The 25,139-nt window shown below is 43.6% G+C and overlaps 2 protein-coding genes and 1 non-coding gene across 3 annotated transcripts; all 3 read right to left on the bottom strand.

The window, feature by feature from the left end:
• Positions 1-3,595: 3,595 nt before the first annotated feature.
• LOC110900624 lies at positions 3,596-4,493 on the bottom strand. The gene is made up of 4 exons (XM_022147508.1): positions 4,317-4,493; positions 4,077-4,223; positions 3,798-3,884; positions 3,596-3,652 (listed from the first exon to the last, which is right to left on the bottom strand). Exons 1-4 carry the CDS (start codon positions 4,491-4,493, stop codon positions 3,596-3,598), a joined length of 468 nt encoding a protein of 155 aa, XP_022003200.1.
• Positions 4,494-19,509: 15,016 nt separating this feature from the next.
• On the bottom strand, positions 19,510-19,591 carry TRNAS-GCU. The gene has a single exon. It is a non-coding gene; the product is annotated as a tRNA-Ser (tRNA).
• A 971-nt stretch (positions 19,592-20,562) lies between these two features.
• LOC110897577 (thioredoxin-like 3-1, chloroplastic) lies at positions 20,563-24,836 on the bottom strand. The gene is made up of 5 exons (XM_022144344.2): positions 24,384-24,836; positions 21,547-21,621; positions 21,238-21,304; positions 20,918-20,935; positions 20,563-20,837 (listed from the first exon to the last, which is right to left on the bottom strand). Exons 1-5 carry the CDS (start codon positions 24,686-24,688, stop codon positions 20,739-20,741), a joined length of 564 nt encoding a protein of 187 aa, XP_022000036.1. The 5' UTR covers positions 24,689-24,836; the 3' UTR covers positions 20,563-20,738.
• Positions 24,837-25,139: the final 303 nt, after the last annotated feature.

The raw sequence follows: 25,139 nt of genomic DNA, 5'->3' as shown, positions 1-25,139 counted from the left end.
CATTTTTGACGACTTGTATACCCGCTTTCTTGGGAACCGTCTGTGTTGGGCTCACCCATTGGCTATCCGAGATCGGGTAAATGATACCCGCATCCAGCCACTTCAAAACTTCTTTCTTCACAACCTCCCGCATGTTCGGATTTAATCGCCTTTGTGCATCTCGAACGGGGGTCACATTCTCTTCCGTGATGATTTTGTGCATCACCACCGAGGGACTAATACCCTTCAAATCCGCAATGGTCCATCCAATCGCCGCCCGATTGGTGACCAACACCTCCATCAACTTTTTCTCTTGTTCCATGGTTAAATTTGATGCAATGATAACCGGAAGAGTATTGTCTTCTCCAACGTAAGCATACTTGAGATGCTTTGGCAATGCCTTCAACTCAACTTCCGGAGGCTCTACTAATGACGGCTTCAGTTTAGTGTCAATGCTCTCCGGTAAGCTTTCAACTTGGTGCATCCATGTGGGTTTTCCTTCCCTAACCGCAAGCACCTCCAAACTCCTTACTTCCTCGTCCATGCTTTGCTCCACCTCCACCTGTGACCTGTCAAACATATAACAATCCTCCATTGTGTTTTCCCCATAAACGACGGTGTCGCAAAGAGGTATACACGTGTCAACAATGTCCGCCATATAGCATTCATCATCAACTGGAGGGCTCATAAGTCCGGAAAAAACATGCAACCTCAACCTTCGGTTTCCAAATGTCATGTCAACCGTTCCTGTTCTGCAATCAATTTGAGCATTTGCAGTTGCTAAGAACGGTCGACCCAAAATCACCGGAGGTTGTTTGGTTGGGTCCTTGGCTACATAATCAAGCACAAGAAAGTCCACCGGATAGTAAAAATCCTCGATTTTCACTATCACATCCGAAACAATTCCACGGGGTAGTTTGGGTGTCAAGTCAGCTAATACCACGGTGGTGTTTGACGATTGAAGTGGACCAAACTCGTATTGGTCATACAAACTACCCGGTAGAATGCTTACACTAGCACCAAGATCTAGAAGTGCCCGGTTGATTTTAAAATCGCCTACTTGAATTGAAATGATAGGCGCACCCGGATCTTGGAGCTTAGGTGGAAGTGCACCCGAAAGAATCGAACTCACGTTTTCGGTTAAATCTATTTTTTTTGGAAATTTGTGAGTGCGTTTTTGGGTACACAAATCTTTCAAATACTTAGCATACGACGGTACTTGCTTAATTGCATCCAAAAGAGGTAAATTGATTTTAACTTGTTTGAAAATTTCCAACAACTCTTCTTGTTGTGGACCTCTTTTGTTTACAACTTTTTTCATGGGTCCCTTCAATGCTTCGGGATAAGGGGCGGTATTAGCCTCCACACCCTTTTCCTTAGCCTTGGGGACGGGGATGGTCCCAACGGGTGGGTTGTTTTTCTTTTTCAAGTCATTTTTATTTTGACCCGTTTTACCATCCTCACGCTCATCTTCACTCGCATCTTCCACCACCCCTTCAACAAATTGGGGTGATGGTGGTTTGACACCATTATCTATGACTCGACCACTACGTAAAGAAATTTCATTTAAATGTACCTCATGTGTGTGTCTCGAGCTCGACCCTTGATGCTTAGGGTTTACCATGGTGTCACTTGGAAGCTTCCCCATGCTTCCCTTTATTTGGGCCACTTCTTCCGCTAGTTGCCCCACTTGTTTCACCAATGCCTCATGCGCTTTGTCTCGAATCTCATTTGCCTTCTTTATCTCTTTAACATCATTGTGAGTCTCTTTTATGTTGTTTTGAGATTCTTTTTGCATGTTTAGCAAAGCATCCATCTTGGCACTCAAGTCATCGCCACCGGTTTGATTATTCGACCCACTTCCGTTACCGCCTTGATTATTATAATTCTTTTGGTACCCACCTTGGTACCCTTGGTTGTAATTTCGTTGGTAACCTCCTTGATTACCACCTTGACGGTTTTGATATGATGACCCACTTCCTCCTTGATTACCCGATTGGAAATTCGGGTTCATTTGATTTGAAGCGTTGTCATACCGAAAATTGGGGTGATTTCTCAAACCCGGATGGTAAGTATTGGAGTTCATGTCGTACTGTTTCCTATCTCCATATACTTGGTTGACTTCTTCAGTGTAGCCACTCGACCCCGTTGGGCATTGCTCGGTTGTATGCCCAATATCCCCACATTCTTCACAAACCGCAAACTGAACCACATTTACCTCTTTCTTCTTTAGACGAGCCATTTCCCGCTCTAAAGAAGAGATCCGGTCCTTGGAATCAAGATCGGGAAGTGACCGGGAAACTGGATGTCTCCTTGCTCTATCGGCCGATTCCTTTTCTTTAGACCGCTTGCTCATCCTTTCCAAGAATTCCCAATCATCGTCTTCATGATTGCTCAATAGTGTTCCATTGCTTGTTGACTCGAGGCGATTCCAAGTTGTATCATCCAAACCCCGTACAAAACATTTCACCAACTCCCACTTTTCTATTTGGTGATGTGGGCATCTCCTCATCAACTCCTTGAATCGGGTAAATGCTTCATGTAATGGCTCACTCGAAAGTTAGCGAAACGACCGAATTTCGTCTCTAGCATCGTCGTACTTTGCCATAGAATAGTATTCATCCAAAAATGCTTGTTGCATTTGTTCCAAAGTTCGAATACTGTTGGCTGGGAGTGTGAGGAACCACTGTTTTGCCTTGTCTTTCAACGAGAATTGAAATAACCGAAGCTTGACTTCCTCTAGTGCGAAATTGTGCCCCCCAATAGTATCACAGATGGAAGAGAACTCCGTTAAATGTGTGTATGGTTCATCATTCGACCTCCCATTGAAATGGGGAAGTATGTTGATGTAATGCGGCTTACAATCAAACATTCTCCTTTCGCACAATATTGGAGAGTTATTCTCGGTCACTATCGGTCGGAAACGGTTATTCACTCCCCGTAGAGGTTGTTGCCTACGTGGTGGACCATTAACTTCTTGGTCGACCGGTCTTCTATTATCCCATCTTTCACCTCTTCGATCCTCCCTTCGATTATCCCTTGGGTTACCACCTCCCACGAAACGAGGAATCCGGTTAGGGTTTGCATTGTTGTTATTATAAAACCCATCATTCCGGTTTCGTTGGTTATTGTTCCGTGGTTGACGGTTGTTCCCATAACCATCATTTCTTCCACCTTCGTAACCGTATTCATCGTCCCCAACGTAATTGGCATTTTGGTAGCCAAATTCCTCATCACACCCAAGAACCAAAAATCCTCGCCAGTGAAATCTGATGCCCGTCGCCGACGGGCCTGACCCCGTCGCCGACGGGTCCCCAAAAACTCAAATGGTTCCGACGGTTTAATTGACTGGATACGGATGTTTTTGGCCGACGGGATTATCTAGAGCCCGTCCGGGACGGCCTCTAGCCCGTCGGCGACGGCCTCTTAAGTATCGACTTCTCATTTTTCGATCCTCGCACCTCCGGTTGGTCCGTAACGCGTCCCGGTGCTCTGGTTTTCGACCCGGTGACCCGTAAAGCTTCCGAAAAGCTCCTTAAACTCCATCAAACCTGCAAAACACATTCTTGATTAAAAGCAGGCTATTCGAAAGTAAAACTTACGTAAAAACGTCAAGTTAAACAATAACGAGCACCGGATTACAACCACGTATCACCATGATAACTTTAACAATCTGCACCAAAGGGCAATTACATTATCACGTGCTAATTCAAGTAAATGTAAAGGCACCAGATACTTACATGTGCAATACCGTGACACCGCATCCACTCACGGTCAGTCCCAAGCTGGTTAAACGAAGAGGTAAGCCCATCTCTAGCCTCGACAGCATCGTTAGCCCGCTTTTCAGCTACAGTCACGCGGGCAGTAATCTCCGCAAGCTGGGCCTCGCGAGTCTGCACCTCAACCTTTCGAAAGCAAGAAACAAATTTTGTACAAAATTATTAAACATATTCGAAAGACAGAAGGAAAGTTCAAACAGAAAAGGCAACTCATACCTGAAGGCTGCCAACAACCTGATTCAAACGGGTACGCTCAGCATTCGCTTCTTCAAGAGCCTTAGAAGCACGGCTCTCCCTCTCCTTGGCCTCTTCAAGAGCCTTTGCAGCACGGGCCCCCGGCTCTTTGGCCCCTTCAAGCGCCTTTGCCAACCGGGCCTCTGCCTCCACGGCCTTAACAGCAATCGCTTCGGCCGCGGCCTTCTCCTTGCCCATAGCAGCATTCGCTGCCTTGGCATTCGTCAACTCCTGACGAACGCGAAACAATGTTTCATTCTGTTTGGCCCAAGATACTTTCCAACTCTTGCGTTCATCAGAAAGTAACTTAGCAAGAGTACGAACCTGTTTAAGCTCAGCAGTCGCAACCCACTCCTCGGTCTGTTTCTGCTTTTCCAAAGCAGCCCTATCATTTTCAAGCTGCTCTGTACCCGCATGAGCAACCTTCACCAACTCCTCCGCCTCGGCCCGCAAGCGTGCAACTTCCTCCTCCCTGCGGCCCAACACCTTGTAATCTTCCATAATGGCATTCGCCACTATGGAACTTCTCACAAGCATGGTGGAAAGTTGGTTGATGCGCAGTTCACGGGGTGCGGAACGGGCACGATCAGTTTCAAATGGGGTGCCCAGGCCACCCAGAATCTCCTTGCAAGCAGAAAGATCATTCGAAATATCATCCCCTTGCATAACAGTCCAGAGGGGTCGGTGATAGCTCGTACTCTGATCCTGTGTATAGGTGCGGTAATAATACTCCAGTTCAGACTCCCCAGGCTGAATCAGAGGCCCATTATATCCCGCACCACCAGAAGCAGAACCAGAAACCTTCTTAGTAGCAGGAGACTTCTGCGGCTCAGCACCAGATTTTTGTTTTCAAGCATCAGAAAACCTCAAATCCAAATCATCTGCATCATTTGGAGAGATCGGGTTGTTGGAGGAATCAACGGTAACAAAAATCTGGGCCGCAACCTTCTCCACAGTCTTCTCCGCCTGCACGGTCGAATCCGGCACCACCTTGACAAAAGGTGCCGCAGATTACTTCGGTACCCCCGCATCCGCAGCCGTGGTACGCGGGGGAGACGAAGGAGCGTCAACGATAGAAAAATCTTCATCTTGCGGTTCTGCAAAACAAAGAAAGCAATAACTATCAGAAAACAAGTTGTGCATACAAAACACTTGCAAAAGTTATACACTTACCAGCAGTCACAGCAGGCTTCTTTTGCGTCGGCCCAGTGGACCTTTTGTCCTGCAACCTCTGACGTTTCACCTCACCAGCACCAGCAACTTTCTGCTCGGGTTTCCTCTTCTCACCAGCAAGTGTGGAACCCGTAGCAGCCCCACCTGCAGCCGCACCACCACCTGGAACACCCAAACCCTCAAGGGTGTCAGATACTACCACGTAATCGGTATATCTGCGGTTACAAGAACGATAGATACCTGCGGCCTGCGACACCAAAGGAGGGGTGGCAGAACCCTCAGTTTTCTCCTTACCACGACCCCGCGCGGGTTTCTTCACCTGTTTCTTCTCCACATGTTTCTTCGGGACAGTTTTTTCAAACTTCCCCAGGTCCCCAAAATTACCTACATTTAACCAATCAAGCAAGCAGATTACAAGGGTGAACTTTAAACAACAAGGGAATCTTAGAAGATACCTTTGCCTTCCTGCATAGGTGCATTCAACATATCACGTGTGGGAACGCGGAAATTGCCAACAATCTCCAAATTAAAACCTTCCCGTTCCGCACACGGAATCAACTCAACTTTGCCCTTGAAATCTGGCTCAAACATCTTCCACAGGCCGACCACATCCTCTGATAAAACAAATGCAAATTAATAAGAGTATAAAGAAGCAAGGAAAACACACAAGAGTAACAGGCTTACCACCACTCTTTTCCCGCAGATTAACAAATGCAACTTTGTCCAGTTTCTTAAGTTCAATAGGTCGCAGCCTAGAGAACCAATCTACAGTCTTTGCGGTAGCAACAGGAATATCTTCCGGAGTAACACCCACACTCACGTTCCAAAAGGTCATGTTGGCATGCTCCGCACAAGCTTTCACGTAGAAAAATCTCCTTTTCCACTTGGTAAGACCCTTCGGAGGGGTCATCAACTTGAGACTCCCATATCTTTGGTTGAAAGAGAAAAAACCAGTGTTTACCGTTAACTGGTAGAATCGCCGGAATTTCTCAACAGTAACATCTAAGCCAAGGGCACGAAAAGTGTACTCAAAGTTCCTGATTCGGAACATCCCAAATGGACTCAGTTGGGAAATATGAAGGTGATAGTGTTCTAACACCCCGGCAACAAACACCGTCACCGGCAATCGGAGGTTGCCATCATTAAAAAACTCAGCCCACAGTGTGATATATCCCGCCGGGGTGTCGGCACCGGTGTCACCCTCTTGTGGGTAGATGGCACCCCACTCCTCCGCCATTTGTATGCTGGTCATCAGGATCTTAAATTGACCCTTTAACCACTTCAGTACCGGTAGACCACCACCGGGAGCACCGCCATCATCGTCTTCGTCTTCATCAGCCACTGCCAGTGGCTGTTCAGGGTTTTCACCCTCCACATTGTGTGGATTTGATGGTTCAGCCATAGAGATGTAGAAGAAAAGAAAATGAGTACTAAAAACTCAAACAACCTCACTGGAATTTCAGAAAACCTTATCGGAGAAGACAGAGGAATCTTTTTTCTCTCACCAGAAATTTTGAAATTTTGAACAAAGTGAGGGGAAACCACGAACGGTTTCCCCTTATATACTCATCGCAATTAATGCAACATGGAAACTGAATCATCACGTCTAAAAAGAGCGAATTATGCGGTACCACATGTCAAGCGACGTTTCCGCTGACGGTTACCACGCACGCGTGGCCGCACACGCGCCTGACATAAGAGACGTTTACACTCCTGCTACAGTGCATTTATGACCTCGAGCAATGCAAATGTCCTTTCATGGCCACGAAGTCAGGAGTGATATGCTCTACTTTTTCTGGGTTTTTCACCTGGTTCTCGTTACCCTCCTCATGGGTAATGTCCTCTACGGTAACCCTATCCAAATCGTTTTGTGCCGTCTGAGTGACACGTGAGTTATGTGGGGTTGTCATGTCGTTCTTGATGGGATAAGCTGCTCTTTAGACGTCGGGTTTTGATGTGGGAACACCGAGCAGGCTGATTCCCACGGATGGCGCCAATGTCGAATACCCAACTCCCGGCTGACGTTAGATGGATCTTCGTTGACGTCAAGAGCCTTTATCTTTGTTACTACAAAAGAGCAAACCGTTAGCCTCGCCACGGAGGACCCCAGGAGGGGGATCCGTGACCAAGCTCCGGCATGAGAGTAAGTAAACTTGCCGGAAGATGAGAGGAGCTTCCTCCGATAAGTATAATCACCGGAAGGTTTCCTCTTTGGTGTGAATCTAATTAATATGTGTGTGTATTAAATATGGGGGAATGTTGGTCGGAAGTTAATGAGAGGTGAGTAAATGAGGGTGTAGTAAATGAGGGAATGCCGGAGGTGATACCTGCCTCAGCTCCTTGATGCCTTCTCTTAGGGATTTTCCACACGTGATCCAACGGTTTTTGAGGGTTCTCGGGGGGTGCAGACACGTGTCTGACCCCCAACGGTGAGATGTTCCCCTTAATTAATGCCCAGCCGGAGAAGTACAGTAATTCAGACGAGATCCTTTTCTTATCGGGCATTTAATGAGCTCTGCTCCCCTTGCTTAGCTGTTTCCCGCCCATTACAAAAGGAAGAGAAACCTTAGTGGACAAGGCAATTCTATTTTGTGGGCCTACGCGTAATTGGGCTTCCAGAAAAATGGTCCAAAGCGGGTAAAGTGGGCTTCCCCACTGGCCCGTCGTCAAGTCATCTTTAGTTCCTAGTTCTGAGACCCGAGGCTCATGATCCGGGGCTGAGTCACAACCGCTTAAAAGGGGTGGTTTTCCTCCTGTGGGCCCACTCCAAGTCAGTTATGGTCCACCGTCCCCACTAATCATCACATTGCCGGATACCTATAGCGGGAGTTAATCCCCTAGTAACACGTGCCCCCTTTTTTGAATTTTGAAGGGACTATTGACATGATGGTTACTTGCATGTCAGTGGCACCTCTTTAAATACCCTGTTATCCTTTCCGATTTCTCACCCAAACACTTCAATTCCTTTTTCTCTTTATAGCCATTTCCCTGAATCATAGCTTCTTCTCCGATCATGAGTCGCAGTGGCCGTTCATCGATAAGATCCATACTGAAGGCAAAGGACTTGAAGTCCTTCGTTGAAGCGTACAGCATTCCCGAGCAATTTTCTCCTTCCTTGCCTGGCCCCAACGAGTCGGCGGAGTGCACAACAGACCGGATACCTATTTACACTCTGGCTTTCTCCTCCTGTGGGGTTCTGTATCCTCTTTCTGCTTTCAAAATCTCTTTGCTTCGTCATTTCGGTGTCCATTTTTCTCAGATTCACCCTCTAGGGTTCATGAGGGTGGTCCACTTTGAATTATCTTATGCAGCCATCTCGGGAGATCCCTCTGTTCCCTTGTTTTGCATGTTCTATAGGCTTATTTCGGACGGAGATTGGTTTACCTTTGCAAAACGACAGAACAATGTCTCGAAGCCCTGTTACAGTTTCATGCCCACCTCTACTTACCCAAAGGACTGGAAAACCAGATTCATCTTTGTTTCCGCTGCTATGTTGCCGGAGTCCCCTCTGCCGAAGGATCTTGATGCGGCGATTGAAGACGTTGTTCCTACTCTTTCTGCAGCCGAAACCGTCCAGTGGAGACGGATGTACGAGAACCCGACGAGGGCATTTACTTTTTCTGAAGGGATGCTTGCCATGGGAGGGTTGAGCCCTTCTTAGCTGGTTCGTCCGAGGGCTTTTTTTGGCAAGAAAGGTACTTGTTTGTTCTTGACCTGTTACTTATGGTTATCCCTTTTTTTCTATATCTTAGAGATCGTGCAGTCATCTTTAGTGTCTTCTTTCTGTGTAGAGATAACTTTGTGGAGGCTACTTCAGGGAGACTCAAAAGATGTTAAGTACGTTGTTGACAACGAGATTGATCCCAGGTTGAATGCGGAGGTGCAGGTTACGGGGGGATCCACCCAGGCCGGAGGCTCTACTGCTGTGGGTGGTGACGAGGAGAATCCTTCTGATGAGGAGGAAAGTTCTCCTGACTTTCCTCCTGTTCATCCCTCTGGCCAAAGTGATGATGAAGATGTGGAAATCCAACTAATTCGTAAGAGAAGATCTGCCAGTCCTCAGCCAGCCCCTGCTCCCCGTAACATCCATCAAAGACTTCGGAGTGCCAGTGGTCAAAAACCTCCTCCTTCATCGAAAGCTGCTTCTGATCTTCCCCCTGCTGGGGTCAAAGGTTCCCTGTCTAAACACCTGAGGTCTTCAAGCTTAGTGAGTGCTCCTTTATTGGTAAGCTTATTCTTTCCTTGATCTCATTTTTCTGTCTTTTTGCCTTGTCTCTGATTGTTCTTTTTCTTATTTCTCAGGGGAGTTCCCGGGAGCCTATAGAGGTTCCTACTGGTCCCTCTTCTTCCCGTGTCCGGGATAAGGCCTCTGAGGTGGGGGTGGCTCGCTTTTCCTCAGCTTTCGAGCTTTCTCCTTCTCATGCTACTGGGACTAGCAAACCCACTCTCCTCGAAGCACCTGCTTATCGATCCCCTCTTGCCCTTTTGTTTGCCGATGCCATCCCCCCTGCTTATGTCCCTAAATGGAAGGTGACTAGCTCTTCCGTGATAGGGACTCCTGAAGCTGCTAGGGACTTCTTGAACCATGCTGTTCCCCCCTCACACAAATTTGTAAACTCTGCTCTGAGGGACGACCTCTTTGAAGACCAGTACAGCATGTCCCTGTGTGAAGGCTTTTTAAGGCTCCCCAGTCGGTTGCTGCTGGGCTTAGGTGCCAGGTAGTTGATGCCGAAAGGAAACTGCAGGAGGAGAAGGTACATAGTCTTCTCCCCCCCCTTTTTATACTTACTGATCCTTTCTCTAGGGGGCTCGAGCTATGCTTAAGAGGAAAGAACGGGCTTGGGAGCGGGAGATGGCATCGTTGGTTGAAGAGAAGGAGGAGCTTGCAGCTGAGCTGAAGCATTTGAAGGAAGTTGGCTCCGTTTCCCAGGAGCAACTCAATACCATGTATGCAGATTATGGGATAACTTCCGATGACAACCAACGATTGGCGGGGGAGAAGCATTGGCTGATTACTGAGGGCTTTGGGGCTTTTCTTGCTGCTGTTGCTCAGTCGGAGGACTTCAAGAGTGGCTTGGAGGAGGTGTACAGGCCATACAGGGATGTTGGCTACCAGTCGGGATTAAAGGATGGCTATGCCTTTTCTGCTCAAAGCCTGGGCAGAAGGAGACTCCTCTTTACAATTCTAAGGCAAAGAAGAGGTTGTCCAAGCTGAATGAGGGGTTTGGGCGTAAAACCCCAGCCATCCTTGGGAAAATCCTGGAGCATCCCCTGATCTCTATTGATGAATTGAAAGCCCTGTTCTCCTCTGACGGTCCTTCGTCTCCACCGTCTCTTTCCGGGGGTGATCCCCAATGAATTCCGAACACTTGATACATTTCGATATGGTTGTAATAACTTTTACTTATCCTAGGATACTTTTGCGTTTTGCTTGACTGCCTTGGAGGGGTCCTTTGTGTCAGGGACCGCCTCAACTTTTAATCGTATGGGTTATGATTGTATATTTCTTCTTTGCTTTGTTGCCTGTTTCTTGCTGTGGTTGTTCGTTTTGCAGGGGTCTTTACTGAAGGTCAGTTTGGTGCTTCCCTGGAGATTTTTGGACCGTTTGGCGCGGAGTGGTGTCTTTACTTCATCTTGTGGTATTTTTAATTCTGCATGTTGCTTATTCTTGCCAAAGTTGTTGAGGCCTTTCTTTGTATATGTACTTTGTATTAATAAAGCAGATTCCCTTTCGTGATCTTGTATGTAAGAGTGTATTTGTATTTTTTGTTTGTTTGTTAAACTATGATTGTCTGTTCAAGGCCAATCGGTGGACAAGTTTATAATGTGGCATTATGTTTTTAACTTGTTTTGTTCGTTTTGGGCTAGCTAGACCCTTATCAGCCCCACGGCCGGGCTTTTGGCATGTCTTGGATGCCTTGTACACGTGTGTTCGTTTGTTCTAGTTTGGATTTAATGGTGTTCCTGGGCACGTCTGCCTAGGTGTAATGCCCATTGTTTTTTCCAAAAAGGGGACGTGTTTCGTCCGTTCTTCATTTAAGTTTTTTTTGGGGGGTTTACATTTCCCTTCATAGATTGTTACAAAAGGTCCGTCTTTGGGGGATCCCCAGACTTAAAAAGTTAGTTGTTACAAAAATGGCTCTTGGCCGTTTTCTTTGGGGTGAGCCCCTTACACGTAATATTTCCTAAGCTGCATGAGATTCCAGGTCCTGGGGACCTCCTTGCCTTCAAGCGTCTCCAACTTGCAAGTTCCCTTGCCATTCGCCCATGTGACTCGGTAGGGTCCCTCCCAGTTGGGGCCAAACTTTCCAGTGTTTTCCTGCAGGCTGGCTTCATTGGCTCTAAGGACTAGATCCCCCGGGACGAGGTTGAGCTTTTTCATCCTGGTGTTGTAATAACTCTCCAGTAGCTTTTTGTATTTGGCCTCCCTGACTGCTGCTATCTCCTTTCTTTCTTCCAACAGGTTCAAGTTCATTCTGAGGTTCTGTTCGTTTTCTTCATCTCGAAGCTTCATCCGAGCAGTTGGGGATCCGATCTCGGAGGGGATGACAGCTTCCGTCCAGTAGGTAAGGCTGAACGGGGTTTCCCCATTGCAACTTTTGGGGATGGTTCTGTATGCCCATAGCACAAATGGAAGTTCTTCCAGCCAGCCTTTTTGTTTTCTTCCAAGCCTTCCTTTCATTCCTTTGATGACGCTTTGGTTAGCTCTCTCCACCAACCCGTTACTCTGGGCATGGGTGATGGAAGTAAACACTTGCTGAATCCGCATCTGCTCGCACCATGGTTTGAAAGGTCTTCCGGCAAACTGGACCCCGTTATCGCTCACCAGCTCCTTCGGGACCCCATACCTGCATATGATGTTATCCAATATGAACCTCCTCATCTGTTCTCCAGTAATCTTTGCCAGGGTCTTCGCTTCGATCCACTTGGTGAAATAATCGATGGCTACCACCACGTATTTGACCCCTCCCGGGCCCTCCGGGAAAGGCCCAATTATGTCGATGGCCCATTTTTGGAATGGCAAGGATGTTGATACCGGTACCATGGGGTGTTTGTGCCGGTGGGTCATCGGTGCATGTACTTGGCAGTTATCACATTTCTTGATTTCCTCAGACGCTGTTTCGTACATTCGTGGCCAGTAAAACCCTGCATTCGTTGCCTTTCTCACTATCGTCCTTGGTCCCGAGTGCATTCCGCAAATCCCCTCGTGCATTTCCCTAATCACATATTCAGCCTCTTCCATGTCAACACACTTCAGGGATGGGCCCAGATATGATCTTCGATATAGCTCCCCTTCGATTAGCTCATATTGCAAGGCTCTGACCCTTATTTTTCTGGCTGCCCATTCCCCCTCGGGTAGAATTCCGTCCCGGAGGAACTTAATAATTGGTGTCATCCATGTTTCCTGAGTACTCTCGATCGCAGCAACTTCCTTTGCGTTAAAGGAAGGGGATGTCAGGACCTCCACCTTGATCTCTTTCGCGAGATGGTCGAATGCTACCGAGGCCAGTTTACTGAGGGCATCAGATTTCCTGTTTCTTCCAAGGGGATATACTCAAGTTTGAAAGTTTTGAACGCCTTAGCCATCTCTTTTACTTTCGCCACGTATTGGGCCATGGTGCCATCTGTGGCTTCATATTCTCCTTGGTACTGCTTCACTACCAGTTGTGAATCAGTGCTAGCCTCTATGTGTCTTGCTTTCATTTTATGTGCCAACCTCATCCCCGCTAGGAGGGCTCATACTCTGCAGTATTGTTGGTGTTCTCAAAATCCAACCTTATGGCAAATGTCAGCTCGATCCTCTCGGGGCTTACCAGTGTGATTCCAGTGTGATTCCTGCCCCACTCCCTTCTTCACTAGATGCTCTGTCGATGAGTAACTTCCACACCGCCTCGTCTTCTTCTCTCTTTCTTCTTTCTCTAAGGATTCCCATCTTAATAGTTCCTTCTCTTCGTCCTCAGGGACCTCTGCCAATAAATCGGCCAGTATTTGTCCCTTCATGGCCGTCCTGGGCTTAAACTCCAGAGAGTGTTCCCCTAACTCCACAGCCCATTTAGCCAATCGTCCTGACAACTCCGGCTTCCTGAGTACCTTCTGAAGGGGTTGATCGGTCATCAAGGTAATCTTGTGCCCTTGGAAATACCTACTGAGTCTTCGGGATGCGAAGACAAGAGCTAACGCGAGTTTCTCCAGAGGCATGTATCGTTCCTCGGGCCCCTTAAGCGTTCTGCTGTTGAAATATATGGGGATCTGTTTCCCCTCCCGTTCTACCATCATGACCGTACTTATGGTCGTTTTCGAGGCGGATAGGTACAGGAGCAACGGGTCCCCGGGTACCAGGGTGGCCAACGTCGGGAGCTTGCAGATGTAAGCTTTCATTTCTTGGAAGGCAGTCTCAGCCTCCGTGGTCCAGTTGAACTTGTTGGTCTGGAGGCAGTCTTTCAACACTTTCATGAAGGGAAGGGTCTTGTCGGCTACCTTTGATAAAAAAAACGATTTAACTTTATTAGCCTCCCGTTTAGCTGCTGGATATCCTTTAGGGACCTAGGAGACCGCATTTCGGCTACAGCCTGGGTTTTTTCCGGGTTTGCTTTGATTCCCCCTTTGGTGACCACTACTCCTAGGAAACTCCCTTCCTCTACTCCGAAACAGCACTTCCCGGGGTTCAGCTTCATGTTCACATCTTGCATAGTGTTGAGAGTTTCGGCTATGTCATCTATCATGGTCGTCTCCGTTAAGCTTTTGATAACAATATCGTCGACGTACACCTCTAAGTTCCTTCCTCGTTGCTCCCTAAACAAGGTGTTCCTGAACCTCTGATATGTGGCCCCATCATTCTTGAGGCCGAAGGGCATCTTGGTATAGCAGAACGTCCCTTCATCTGTGATGAAGGCGGTTTTTTCCTCGTCTTCTATCGACATCTGGATTTGGTGGTATCCCTTGTAGGCGTCCAGGAAGCATTTCAGGGGGTACTGAGATAAAGAGTCCACCTGGGTGTCTATCTCCGGGAGGGGATAACAGTCCTTGGGGCATGCTTTGTTTAGATCTTGAAAATCGATGCACATCCTCCACCCCCCGTCCTTCTTCTGAACCATGACTGGGTTGGCGATCCAGGTCGGGTATTTCACTTCTCTGACTATCCCAGCCCTGAGCAGCTTTCGAGTTTCTTCACAAGCAGCCCTTCTTTTATTAGGTCCCATGCTCCGCTTTTTCTACTTTACTGGTTTCGCCCATGTGAAGGTGTTGAGCTGGTGCTCAGTTAGACTCCTGGGGATTCCTGTCATGTCCCCATGTTGAAATGCAAACACATCTATGTTATGGAGGAGCAACTCCTTCAGAGCACTCCTGCATTTGTCACTCAAGTGGCTTCCTACCTTGACTGTTTGTTCTGGAAACCTGTCACAGAGGACCCATTCTTCCACCCCCTTCCCCTGGGGTTTCTCTGGTGTTTCTCTTTTGGATACGGAAGAGACTACTTCATAAGCCGATTTAACCCACGCTAGGCCCTTTGGTGTTTGAAATACTAAAGCCCCGTGGGGGGTGGACGCCTGCGCCTGCAAGTCTCCAATTCTGGGTCTTCCTAGGATTGCATTGTATTTTGAGGGTGCCCTGACCACTGTGAAGGTCAGATTTATCGTTCGGACTCGATCCCCTACCCCAACCGTGAATGGGAGCCTGATCTTTCCCAAGGGATGTGATACACTGTTGTTGAATCCTACTAAGGGGATGGAGTCTTCTTCCAACCTGTCTCTTACGTCCCTGTCGAATCTAAGGAAACAATGCTCGTATATTACCTCGACGCCTGACCCTCCATCCACATGTATTCGAGACACCTTGTGCCCTGCTATTATGGCTGAGATGTTCAGGGGGAGTCGTTGCACCTCGTTTTCTTCTAGGTATGGCATAAGGATGGGAGCTTTCATGCAGCTTGGGGAGCCTAGGATCCTGGCCTTTACACTCCGAGTGGTATCGAATTCATTCCTCCTTCTAATCATATCAACATCTGCCCTCCCCGGCTCCCTTGCATCTCTTCCCTTGCGATCCCCTCCCCCCTCCTTGATTTCCTTGACCAAGTGGGCCAACCTCCCTGTTTTCACCGCGGTTTCTATTTCCCTTTTCAGGTACATACAGTCATCAGTTTTATGCCTAAAGCCTTTGTGAAAATCACAATATTCGTTCGGTTGTGCCTTCGGTCCCGGTTTTATGGGTGGTGGTCTCGGGAAGGAGTTCTTTATCCTCTCTATGGCCAGTATCTCACTTGGGGTCTTGGTGAGAGGGGTGAAGCTATCGGAGTAAGGAGGGGGACCCCTCCCTCGGGGTCTATATGGGGAGTATGAGGGCCTTGCCCTGTCATGCAACATTCTATCAAAGGCAGGTTTCCGGGAATAGGGTGTACCTTTATCAGGGGGCCTTGCAGCTGGGGTGACCCTCCGAGGTGCGACATCCGTCTCCTTTGCTTTGCTGACTGTATCCTTTCCCCGGACAAAGGCCCTGACTCTGTCCATAAGATTGTCAAATGAGTGGGGGAACTCCTCCCCTAGCTTCTCGCACAGCTGTGCATGCTTTAACCCGTTTATGAAACTGTTGATCTTCATAATCTCCGGGACGTCTTTGATGTTCATGCTTTCCTTGACGAACCTCTCCATGTATTGGTTTATTCGCTCGTTATCCCTTTTTCTGATATGAAGGATCTCATTTGGATTCTTAACCACTTTTCTCTGTTGGCCAAAGTTCCTGAGGAACTTTTCGCTTAGCTCTTCATAACTATCTATTCCCCCCGGGGGAAGGCTGTCAAACCAAAGCCGGGCTCCTTCCGTCAGGGTTTGCACAAACATGTGGCACCATACTGGCATGGGCCATCGCCCCAGTTGTCCTGCTCCCCGGAAGGCATGCAGGTGATCCTCGGGGTCTCTTGTTCCATCATAGCGGTCAAAGCCTGGGGGTAACTTTGTCTTGGGGGGCATAGGTGCTTCTGCAATTCTTTGTGTGAACTTCGAGACCTCGGCTAAGTCTCGTTATAGATATGGCTGATCTAAGCTACTATCACCAAGGTTATCCTTCTCCTTTCCTTTCTCCCTGGACTTCTGCCCTGTGATAAGATCCTCCCTTTCTTCTGAGGACATTTGCCTTAGGGTAGTCATAAACGTCTCTAGCTGGTCACCATTGTTGTTCTTGTTTTGAGGACCCGTTCCTTCTTGGCTGGAGGGTGTGTCGAAAGAAAGTCTGGCCCTGAGGCTGTCGAGCTTTTCCTGTCTCTTTAAATCTTCAAGGCACTTTGTTAACTTCTCCCTGTGCATGGCCACGAAGTCAGGAGTGATATGCTCTGTTTTTTCTGGGTTTTTCACCTGGTTCTCGTTACCCTCCTCATGGGTAATGTCCTCTACGGTAACCCTATCCAAATCGTTTTGTGCCGTCTGAGTGACACGTGAGTTATGTGGGGTTGTCATGTCGTTCTTGATGGGATAAGATGCTCTTTAGACGTCGGGTTTTGATGTGGGAACACCGAGCAGGCTGATGTCCCACGGATGGCGCCAATGTCAAATACCCAACTCCCGGCTGACGTTAGATGGATCTTCGTTGACGTCAAGAGCCTTTATCTTCGTTACTACAAAAGAGCAAACCGTTAGCCTCGCCACGGAGGACCCCAGGAGGGGGATCCGTGACCAAGCTCCAGCGTGAGAGTAAGTAAACTTGCCGGAAGATGAGAGGAGCTTCCTCCGATGAGTATAATCACCGGAAGGTTTCCTCTTTGGTGTGAATCTAATTAATATGTGTGTGTATTAAATATGGGGGAATGTTGGTCGGAAGTTAATGAGAGGTGAGTAAATGAGGGTGTAGTAAATGAGGGAATGCCGGAGGTGATACCTGCCTTAGCTCCTTGATGCCTTCTCTTATATAACAGCCAGCTCCTATCTCGTTAGGGATTTTCCACACGTGATCCAACGGTTTTTGAGGGTTCTCGGGGGGTGCAGACACGTGTCTGACCCCCAACGGTGAGATGTTCCCCTTAATTAATGCCCAGCCGGAGAAGTACAGTAATTCAGACGAGATCCTTTTCTTATCGGGCATTTAATGAGCTCTGCTCCCCTTGCCTAGCTGTTTCCCGCCCGTTACAAAAGGAAGAGAAACCTTAGTGGACAAGGTAATTCTATTTTGTGGGCCTACGCGTAATTGGGCTTCCAGAAAAATGGTCCAAAGCGGGTAAAGTGGGCTTCCCCACTAGCCCGTCGTCAATTATGATGATCAACAATTTACGACATGGGATTTGTGTTGGTTTTTAACAATATTTTATATGTACACACACTTTTATATATGTGTATGTGTGGTAGTGTGTGTTTTTGTTTGTGTTTGTGTACTGTTAAAAAATAATTAAATGAGAAAAAAATGATGAATTCTAATCAAAATTGTGCTTGAGTAATAAAATTTTGTTGGATTTATAATAGAGGGTGGGGATCAAATAGGAATTTTATTTTACCTATGAAGGATAGAAAACAATAGGATTATCACATGTGGCAAAATTTAAAATAAAGAGTAAGAGCATTTTAGTCAATCTTATTCTTTCTTCTTCCTTCTTTTCCCCAGTAACTTCAAAACCCACCATCTTCAACGTTTTCTTCACTTACTATCTCAATAATCACTACATTATAGTGCGATTTTCGTCATCAATCAATGATTCAATCACCCGATCAAAGTGTTATTCAGCTTTTTTTTTTTTTTTAAGAAAACCCAGTTTAATTTCATTCAAAATCTCGTAGATATACAATTTACATTTCTTTTTTGCGTTTTTTTTTAACTTGTAGCGATTCTAATATTTTTCTTTCAAACCCTAATTGCTACCACACTTCATTTGTGTCAACCCTTTGTGGGCAACTTTTCTTAATGAATTATGAATCTATATCTATTTGTTTAATTCAATGAAATTAATTTATTAGTAATTTAATTTTCAGAATTAAACTATTAGCATTAAGTTGAAGTTTCCATATGTTTTGTTTTGGTTTTTGATTTTCCAATGGTTCTAGAACACGACTTTTTTTTTAACGGCTAACAAATCAGTCTTAAGCACTTTCGAGGCATCTACTGGACAAACGGAGTACCCCGAGAGTAACCTGAGTCATCCACCACCAATTCCGGGAAAAACCTAGTAACTCACCCGTCCGTAGGCATGACAGTAAATTACCGGTAAAACCCGTTTGGCTCAAGCATCGAACCCAAGTTTCCCTGGGTCTCCTATCACTGGCCACCAATGTCTCGTTCTTTTTTGCACCAAATGGGAATTGAACTTGAGTTTTCAAAGAAAAACTCAAGTACTTCTACCACTTGAGCTAGAGGTTCAAGTATGTTTTGAGTTCCTTTTTGTATTCAAACACAAATTTAATAAAAATTGAAATTTCAGTATATAAACACGAGTCTACTAAGATTTTATAGATTTTAGAGTAAATTACGTTTTTGGGCCCTATGGTTATATCACTTTTACTATATTAGCCCAAAATAAGAATTTTTAACATATCTGCCCCTATGGTCTCTATAACTAACCATTTTGGCCCCTAAGTCTAACTCCACCCCTAACCCTGCTTAATTATTTGTCACATGCAAGGGTATTTTTGTAATATCTCCTCCCCTTTAAATCTAATTTCTATTTACCCATGTTTCAAGAACACTCATCATCTTTATCCTTCCCCTTTTAACTTTCTCAAAACCCTAGCCCCAACTTCCTAGTTTTTTCTACAACACACACCTTATCTCCATGTGACAAGGTGAGGAGAAATTACAAAAATAGAAATTAGATTTAAAGGGGAGAAGAAATTACAAAAATATCCTTGCATGTGACAAATAATTAACCAAGGTTAGAGGTGGGGTTAGATTTAGGGGCCAAAATAGTTAGTTATAAAGACCGTGGGGGCACAGTTGTTAAAAATCGTATTTTGGACTAATAATCTAATATAGTAAAAATGATATAACCACAGGTGCCTAAAACGTAATTTACTCTAGATTTTAATAAAAATAAGATATGATATAATTGGAAAACAAAATCTCACACTTCACAACAAAAAACAAAAATGTGACTTGCGTATTTTAACACAAATTACTCGTTAAAAGCTCGGCGTCGAAAATAATACAAATCATTATCGTCTCCAAGAATTAAAAACTAGACTTCAGATATGTTTTGGCTCGTTTTTGTGTTAAGCATTGATTCAATAAAATTTGAAGCTTCTAAATGTAAAGTTCAAACGCCAAGGGACAGACTCAAAGTTAAACAAAAAAAGTTAGTGACTAAGTATAAGGACCAAAATGAAAATTTACGATAAAAAAATAAACAAAAAATGTTAGTGCCAAAAAATTATTTCGTCGCCTGAGAGATTCGAACTCTCGCGGGGAAACCCCATGTACTTAGCAGGCACACGCCTTAACCACTCGGCCAAAGCGACACTTTTGACATTTGCTTTTCCAAAACTAATGTATAAGTTACGTTTGTGCACGTTGTGAATCAGCAACTCTTTTTTGCCTTTTGATTCATAAGTGGAAGATTAGAATTATCATGTATAGTTATCTAACTTTTTTTTATGATTAAAATTATCATGTCACATGTCTCACAAATGTATTTTTCTGAAGGCAAAGATTTTTTTTTTTCACTAAAAAAGATATACTTTATGTGTCATAGAGCTTAAACGAAACACATAAGGTCATGTGTCATGATATGATGAGATGTGGCATGTCTTGTTGACACAAAGTATCAACATGCATGTCTAGTAATTGTTTTTAAAAAAAATTGGAAAGTCAATATCTATTTTACTATAAATATGTGCTAAAACTGACTATTTTTTTTATTTTTCTTATTATCTTTATTAACATAGTTAACATAGTGTTCTTAGCTTTTTTTTTCTTTTTAATTTGAAACCTCTGACATAAAAAACTATTTTAAACTTTAGAGTAACTGAAAAAAATATTTTTTTTTTTTATCATCAACCAAACTATTCTGACTTTAACACAAGTGTTCTTGTTTTTTTTTTCTTTTTTAATTTGAAACCTCTCGAATAAATCACTATTTTAATCTGTAGAGTAACTAAACAAATTTTTTTTAATCATTAACCAAGCTATTCTGCCTTTCAACACTATGTTGTTTGTAAGTTATAGTCTCATTGTAGCCATCGCGATTAATACTTATTTCTAAATAGTTGATCTGATAAAAAAATAGATACCGTCACGCACAAATTACTTGATACAACCTTGTTCAACGGTACAATGCATATACTTTGTACATTAATAATTCATACAATTAGATAACGATAAAGAATTATCGATTACATACGCGGTCTCTTGTCTTGAAGCTAAATGCATAAAGTGTATAAATATCGTAAGACAGACGAACTAAATGGAACAAATGAACTGCACATAAATCTTGGTATAAAGTATTATTGTAGCATGAGTCGCGTAATTATCATTATAAGTTGTGTAATTACGAGATATGAACAAATTATTTTCACATTATATATATGCTACCCGTATAGTACACGGGTTGTTAAGCTAGTATGTATATGTATGAACAAGAACTTGAATGTAAAATTAGGGAGAAAATCATACAAAATTCTGAATCATTTCTCTAACTTCTTCGATCACAAGCGATACTTTACCCCCACCAATCACTTCTGATTTCATCTCTCCATCCTTCCACAACTACATGAACGCAAATCTAAATAATGAGCATAAAATTCGTGATCCAAGTAATGAGATAGTATTCATGATTCTAAACGCACCTGAATTGTCGGCATTTTCTGCATTGGCAAACGAGTTGAGATCTGTTGTCTCACCTTTTGTGTTTCACCTATGTATCATTTGCAGTATAGGTTTTTACTATAGAACATACAAATTTGCATCATGTGCTTTTGTATTACATTACGTTCTATAGTACAAACCTATAATACATACTGGACATTTATTGACACACAAAAAGTGATATGACAGATCTCGACTCATCAACAAACAAAAGTAGCGTTAATAACAAAAAGAAATAAGTGAATCATTAGTAACATTATAACAACATTCATAGGATTTAAATTTGAAAAGCTATACGTACAGAGATCTTTCCACGTTTTGCGAGTGCTTGTGGTACATTGTTCACATCCACACAATAAAATTTGATCCTAATTAAACATTTTGAGGAAAAATAAAAAAAATAAAAAAATTGTTAGATATATACTAATCTCTTCGGGCTCAGATTTATAATACTATTTTTGTTGTCTAGTCGTAGTATGGATTTTATTATAATATACAACATATAAGTCTATAATGCATGTGTGATAAAGAAATAAGAGATAGAAAAGTGAGATGATTATATGAACTCACATTAAACTATTTATATACACAATTAATTTAGAGAAAATACTTGATGTCATATTCAGCTGCAAGTTTCTCCAATTTTGGCTTCAAGTATATGCATTTTCTGCACCAAGTAGCCATCCTACACAAATCACAAATAACTCATCATGCATTCCTACATAATCTTAAAAACCAGAAAAAATATCAAAATACTCAAGTAATCCGCATTCTTAAACAGTAGTTGGGCGCAGCCCAAGCCCAAGTATTTTGAGGCTTGGGGCTAGAGATGGGCATAATCGGGTATTATTAATACCCGGAACTGGTTCCTACCCGTACCCGGGTACTGATACTAGTTAGTGGAACCGGGTTCTCTAAAGAACCGGTTCCGGGTTGAACCCAGGTAGTCGTCAATAAAACTAGAACTGATGTAACCGGTTACAGGTACTCTGGACCCGGTTCCGGGTACTGACCAGAACCGGTTACGTCGGGTTTTTCAAACCAAAAGCTGCCAGTTACTGTTTGGAACCGGTTCCAACAGATATAATACCAGAATATAAAAATCGTTTTTTTTTTGTATATATACCTCATCTTCTCCATTCTCTTTCTTTACTACTGCAAACATTCAACACTTCAATATTTGATTTCATATTTTCGAAGATACAATGGCATGCAATGACGAGGTTGTTATGGTTATGGAAACCAAACGAAACCCGTCAATTTGGAAGCTGAAGGGGTAAGGTCACAAAAACCTTGCTTTAAGTGTTTAGGACCATACCATAACCTCGTCAGTAAACCCTCTTTAGACCTTGTGCGGCCGCGCACTGGTCCTACAAAGAGAACTTAGAAAGAAAACAATGATCAACACCTGCACGCCAAAAGGAGATTAACAAATCCTTGCGCCGACCTCCATAGCAAAAAGGATAAAAATCCTAACAAACACTTCCGCATAATCAATATCCAGACTCGGATAAAAATAACTTCTTTGATACCATACAATGGACATAAAGAAGAGCCACACAGGATTACAGCTGTATTCTTCTAGAAGACTCCATCGTGCACCACCATTCGGTTATAACCGAATGGCCACGTGGCATCATCCCAGGCTCTCTCAAAGTCACGATGATGGCATGGGATTGAAGAGAAACCCACACTTGCCCACTTTCCACGTGGCAATACCCCAACCGTTGATCAAGATCACGATCCGTGTGCTTACACACTCGTTAATGATTAACGGAGGGAAAGAATAACCGCTTACGGAAAAGCATCTTCCGTCAAGTTTTCACCAACAGGTTTTCCCGCCCAAACTTCGGCTATAAATAGAAGGATAATTCAGGTATAATTCTCAAGTTACATTCACTTCACTTACACTTCTTCTTCTTCATCAAAACTTGTACTTATTCTCACGCCGGAGGGTGGTCACGGAGAGAACCTCCATTCTCCCCGTGGCGAGTCTAACGGCTGTTGTTTTGCAGTAATTGTTCGAGGAAGAAGGTCAGTCACCCGCGAATCGGACGAGAAAATTTAACCCTTTTATGCAGATTCAAACCCCCTGGTTCAGTTGATTTCGGTCAATTAAACCAGGGTTTCTTCAGAAGCATTTCGATTTGTGTTTGATGACCGATAACCATGAGATGGCTAGGTGCAAAGGTTGCGGAAAGTTCATGAAAGCGGCCGCCAACTCGACGCTAAAGAAACACATCGACCGCCATTGCCCGGTGACCAAGGCGAAAAAAATGAAAAGGGTGAATGATCCAGGACCGGTTGTTCAAATGTTTAGTGTGTTTGATGTAACCCGTTTGTTTAGTTAAGTTTGGTGTGTTATGTTTAGTTATGTTTGGTGTTTAATGCTTTTTGCAACCTCCAAGAATCGATTCTAACGGCTAGTAACCGGTTCTAACAGTATCTTATTACCGGGTACTGGAAGAACCGGGTACGGGTACTGACCGGGTACGACCCGTTTATTATCAAGAAATATGGAACCGGTTAAGAACCACCGGGTATTTTGAACCCGGAACCGGTTCTTCTATACATCGGGTTGGAACTGGAACCGGGTACGGGTCGGTTCTACTGGTTCAAGTTTGGAACTGGTTATTATGCCTATCTCTAGTTGGCGCGCATGTAATCTGTGAACCTTAAGGAGGCGGGTTCGAATCTCGTTTAGACTGATCGACCGTCTTTTATTCTTTTTGGATAAGAAAAAAAATAGGCAAGAACGGCCCCAATTTTGAAACTTGCTTTAGGCCTCTAAAATGGTTGAGCCGGCCCTAGTTAGGCGTTTGGAATTGCGTTTTAAAATTATTTTACGCGTTGGAATAACCTTAATTGGTTTACATCCAATCACTTTGTAATTGCAATCCGAGTTAAGTGTCATTTACGGTCCTGTGATTTATTAACTTTTGCCACTTCAGGCAAAACTTTAAAATTGTACAATTTTCCTCCCTGACATAATCGAAACGTGTTATTTCAGTCCAAAAAATTAAACCATTAAAAAAGCTCATAACTCGGTTATCACAGCGACGTAAATGACACGTAAAGTATAGGGACAAAAATAACACATAAATTCAACATTTTTTTACTTTTTAAATTTCTTTTTTTTATTATTATTATTAGTAGTAGTATAATAATAATAATAAAAAGAAATTTAAAAAATAAAAAAATCTTGAAATTATATGTCATTTTTGTCTCTATAGTTTATGTGCCATTTACGTCCTTGGGATAAATTAGTTATGAGTTTTTTTAACTGGGTTAGTTTTTTTAGACTAAAATGACATGTTTTTTTGAGAATATAAATAGTGCAATTTTGAAATTTGACATGAATTGACAAAAATGAACAAACCAGGGATGTAAATGACACTTAACTCTTGCAATCCATACACCCAAACAAAAATGAGAAAGAATGTATACCAATCAATGATGACGGGTTGAGAAGCTTGTTTTGCTTGTTCTAAAACAACATTCAAATGATCAGCATCAGTTATAGGTTCCATTTCTACAAAAGGTCTTGATATGTCCCCAAAGGCTTCAACTTTACAATCTTTTTTGAAAACTTTTGTCCATCGATCCATTTTTCTTCGATCGAAACCAAACCCGTGTGTTTTTGTTGGATTTGATCGATACCCGTTACTCCAATTTGGATGTTGTGGCTGCTGTAGATCTCTGTGATGGAGTTCTCTTTGAAAAAGATGGGAACTTGATGATAAAACTGACATTTGTGCTACTGGTTTCGTTTGTGGTATTGATGAACAGGAGACCTTTGAAAATAATAGATATTTTAGGACTAAGGGAATTTAGTAAAAATAAATTTGTTTTTTTTTTTTTTAATGGAATTCAGGGCTTTGAGATTGAAATTGGATGTTTTAGTTTGTGGGACAAAAATGTTGAAAATTTTGAAAGAAAAAGCTTATCCAAAACGAGAGTCGGAGATTCAAGTATGATAAATTATGGGTCCATCAAATATGTTAAAAAAGATAGTTATTTCTTATATTGGTGGTAAACGTGATCACACATCTGCATTCTGCAGTTCTGGAGATTCAATTATATACTCCCTTCGTCTTATTAAAAGTGTCATATTTTAAATTTTTAAAGTCTTTATTTACAAACTTTGACCTTAAATAATTTTGTTTGTGTTAGATAATACTTGATGAAAGTTATATTATTTGA

This window comes from Helianthus annuus, chromosome 13, assembly GCF_002127325.2.
Source record: "Helianthus annuus cultivar XRQ/B chromosome 13, HanXRQr2.0-SUNRISE, whole genome shotgun sequence".
NCBI lineage: Eukaryota > Viridiplantae > Streptophyta > Magnoliopsida > Asterales > Asteraceae > Helianthus > Helianthus annuus.
The sequence above is the reverse complement of the archived record's forward strand: the minus strand, read 5'-3'. Positions and strand labels throughout refer to the sequence as shown.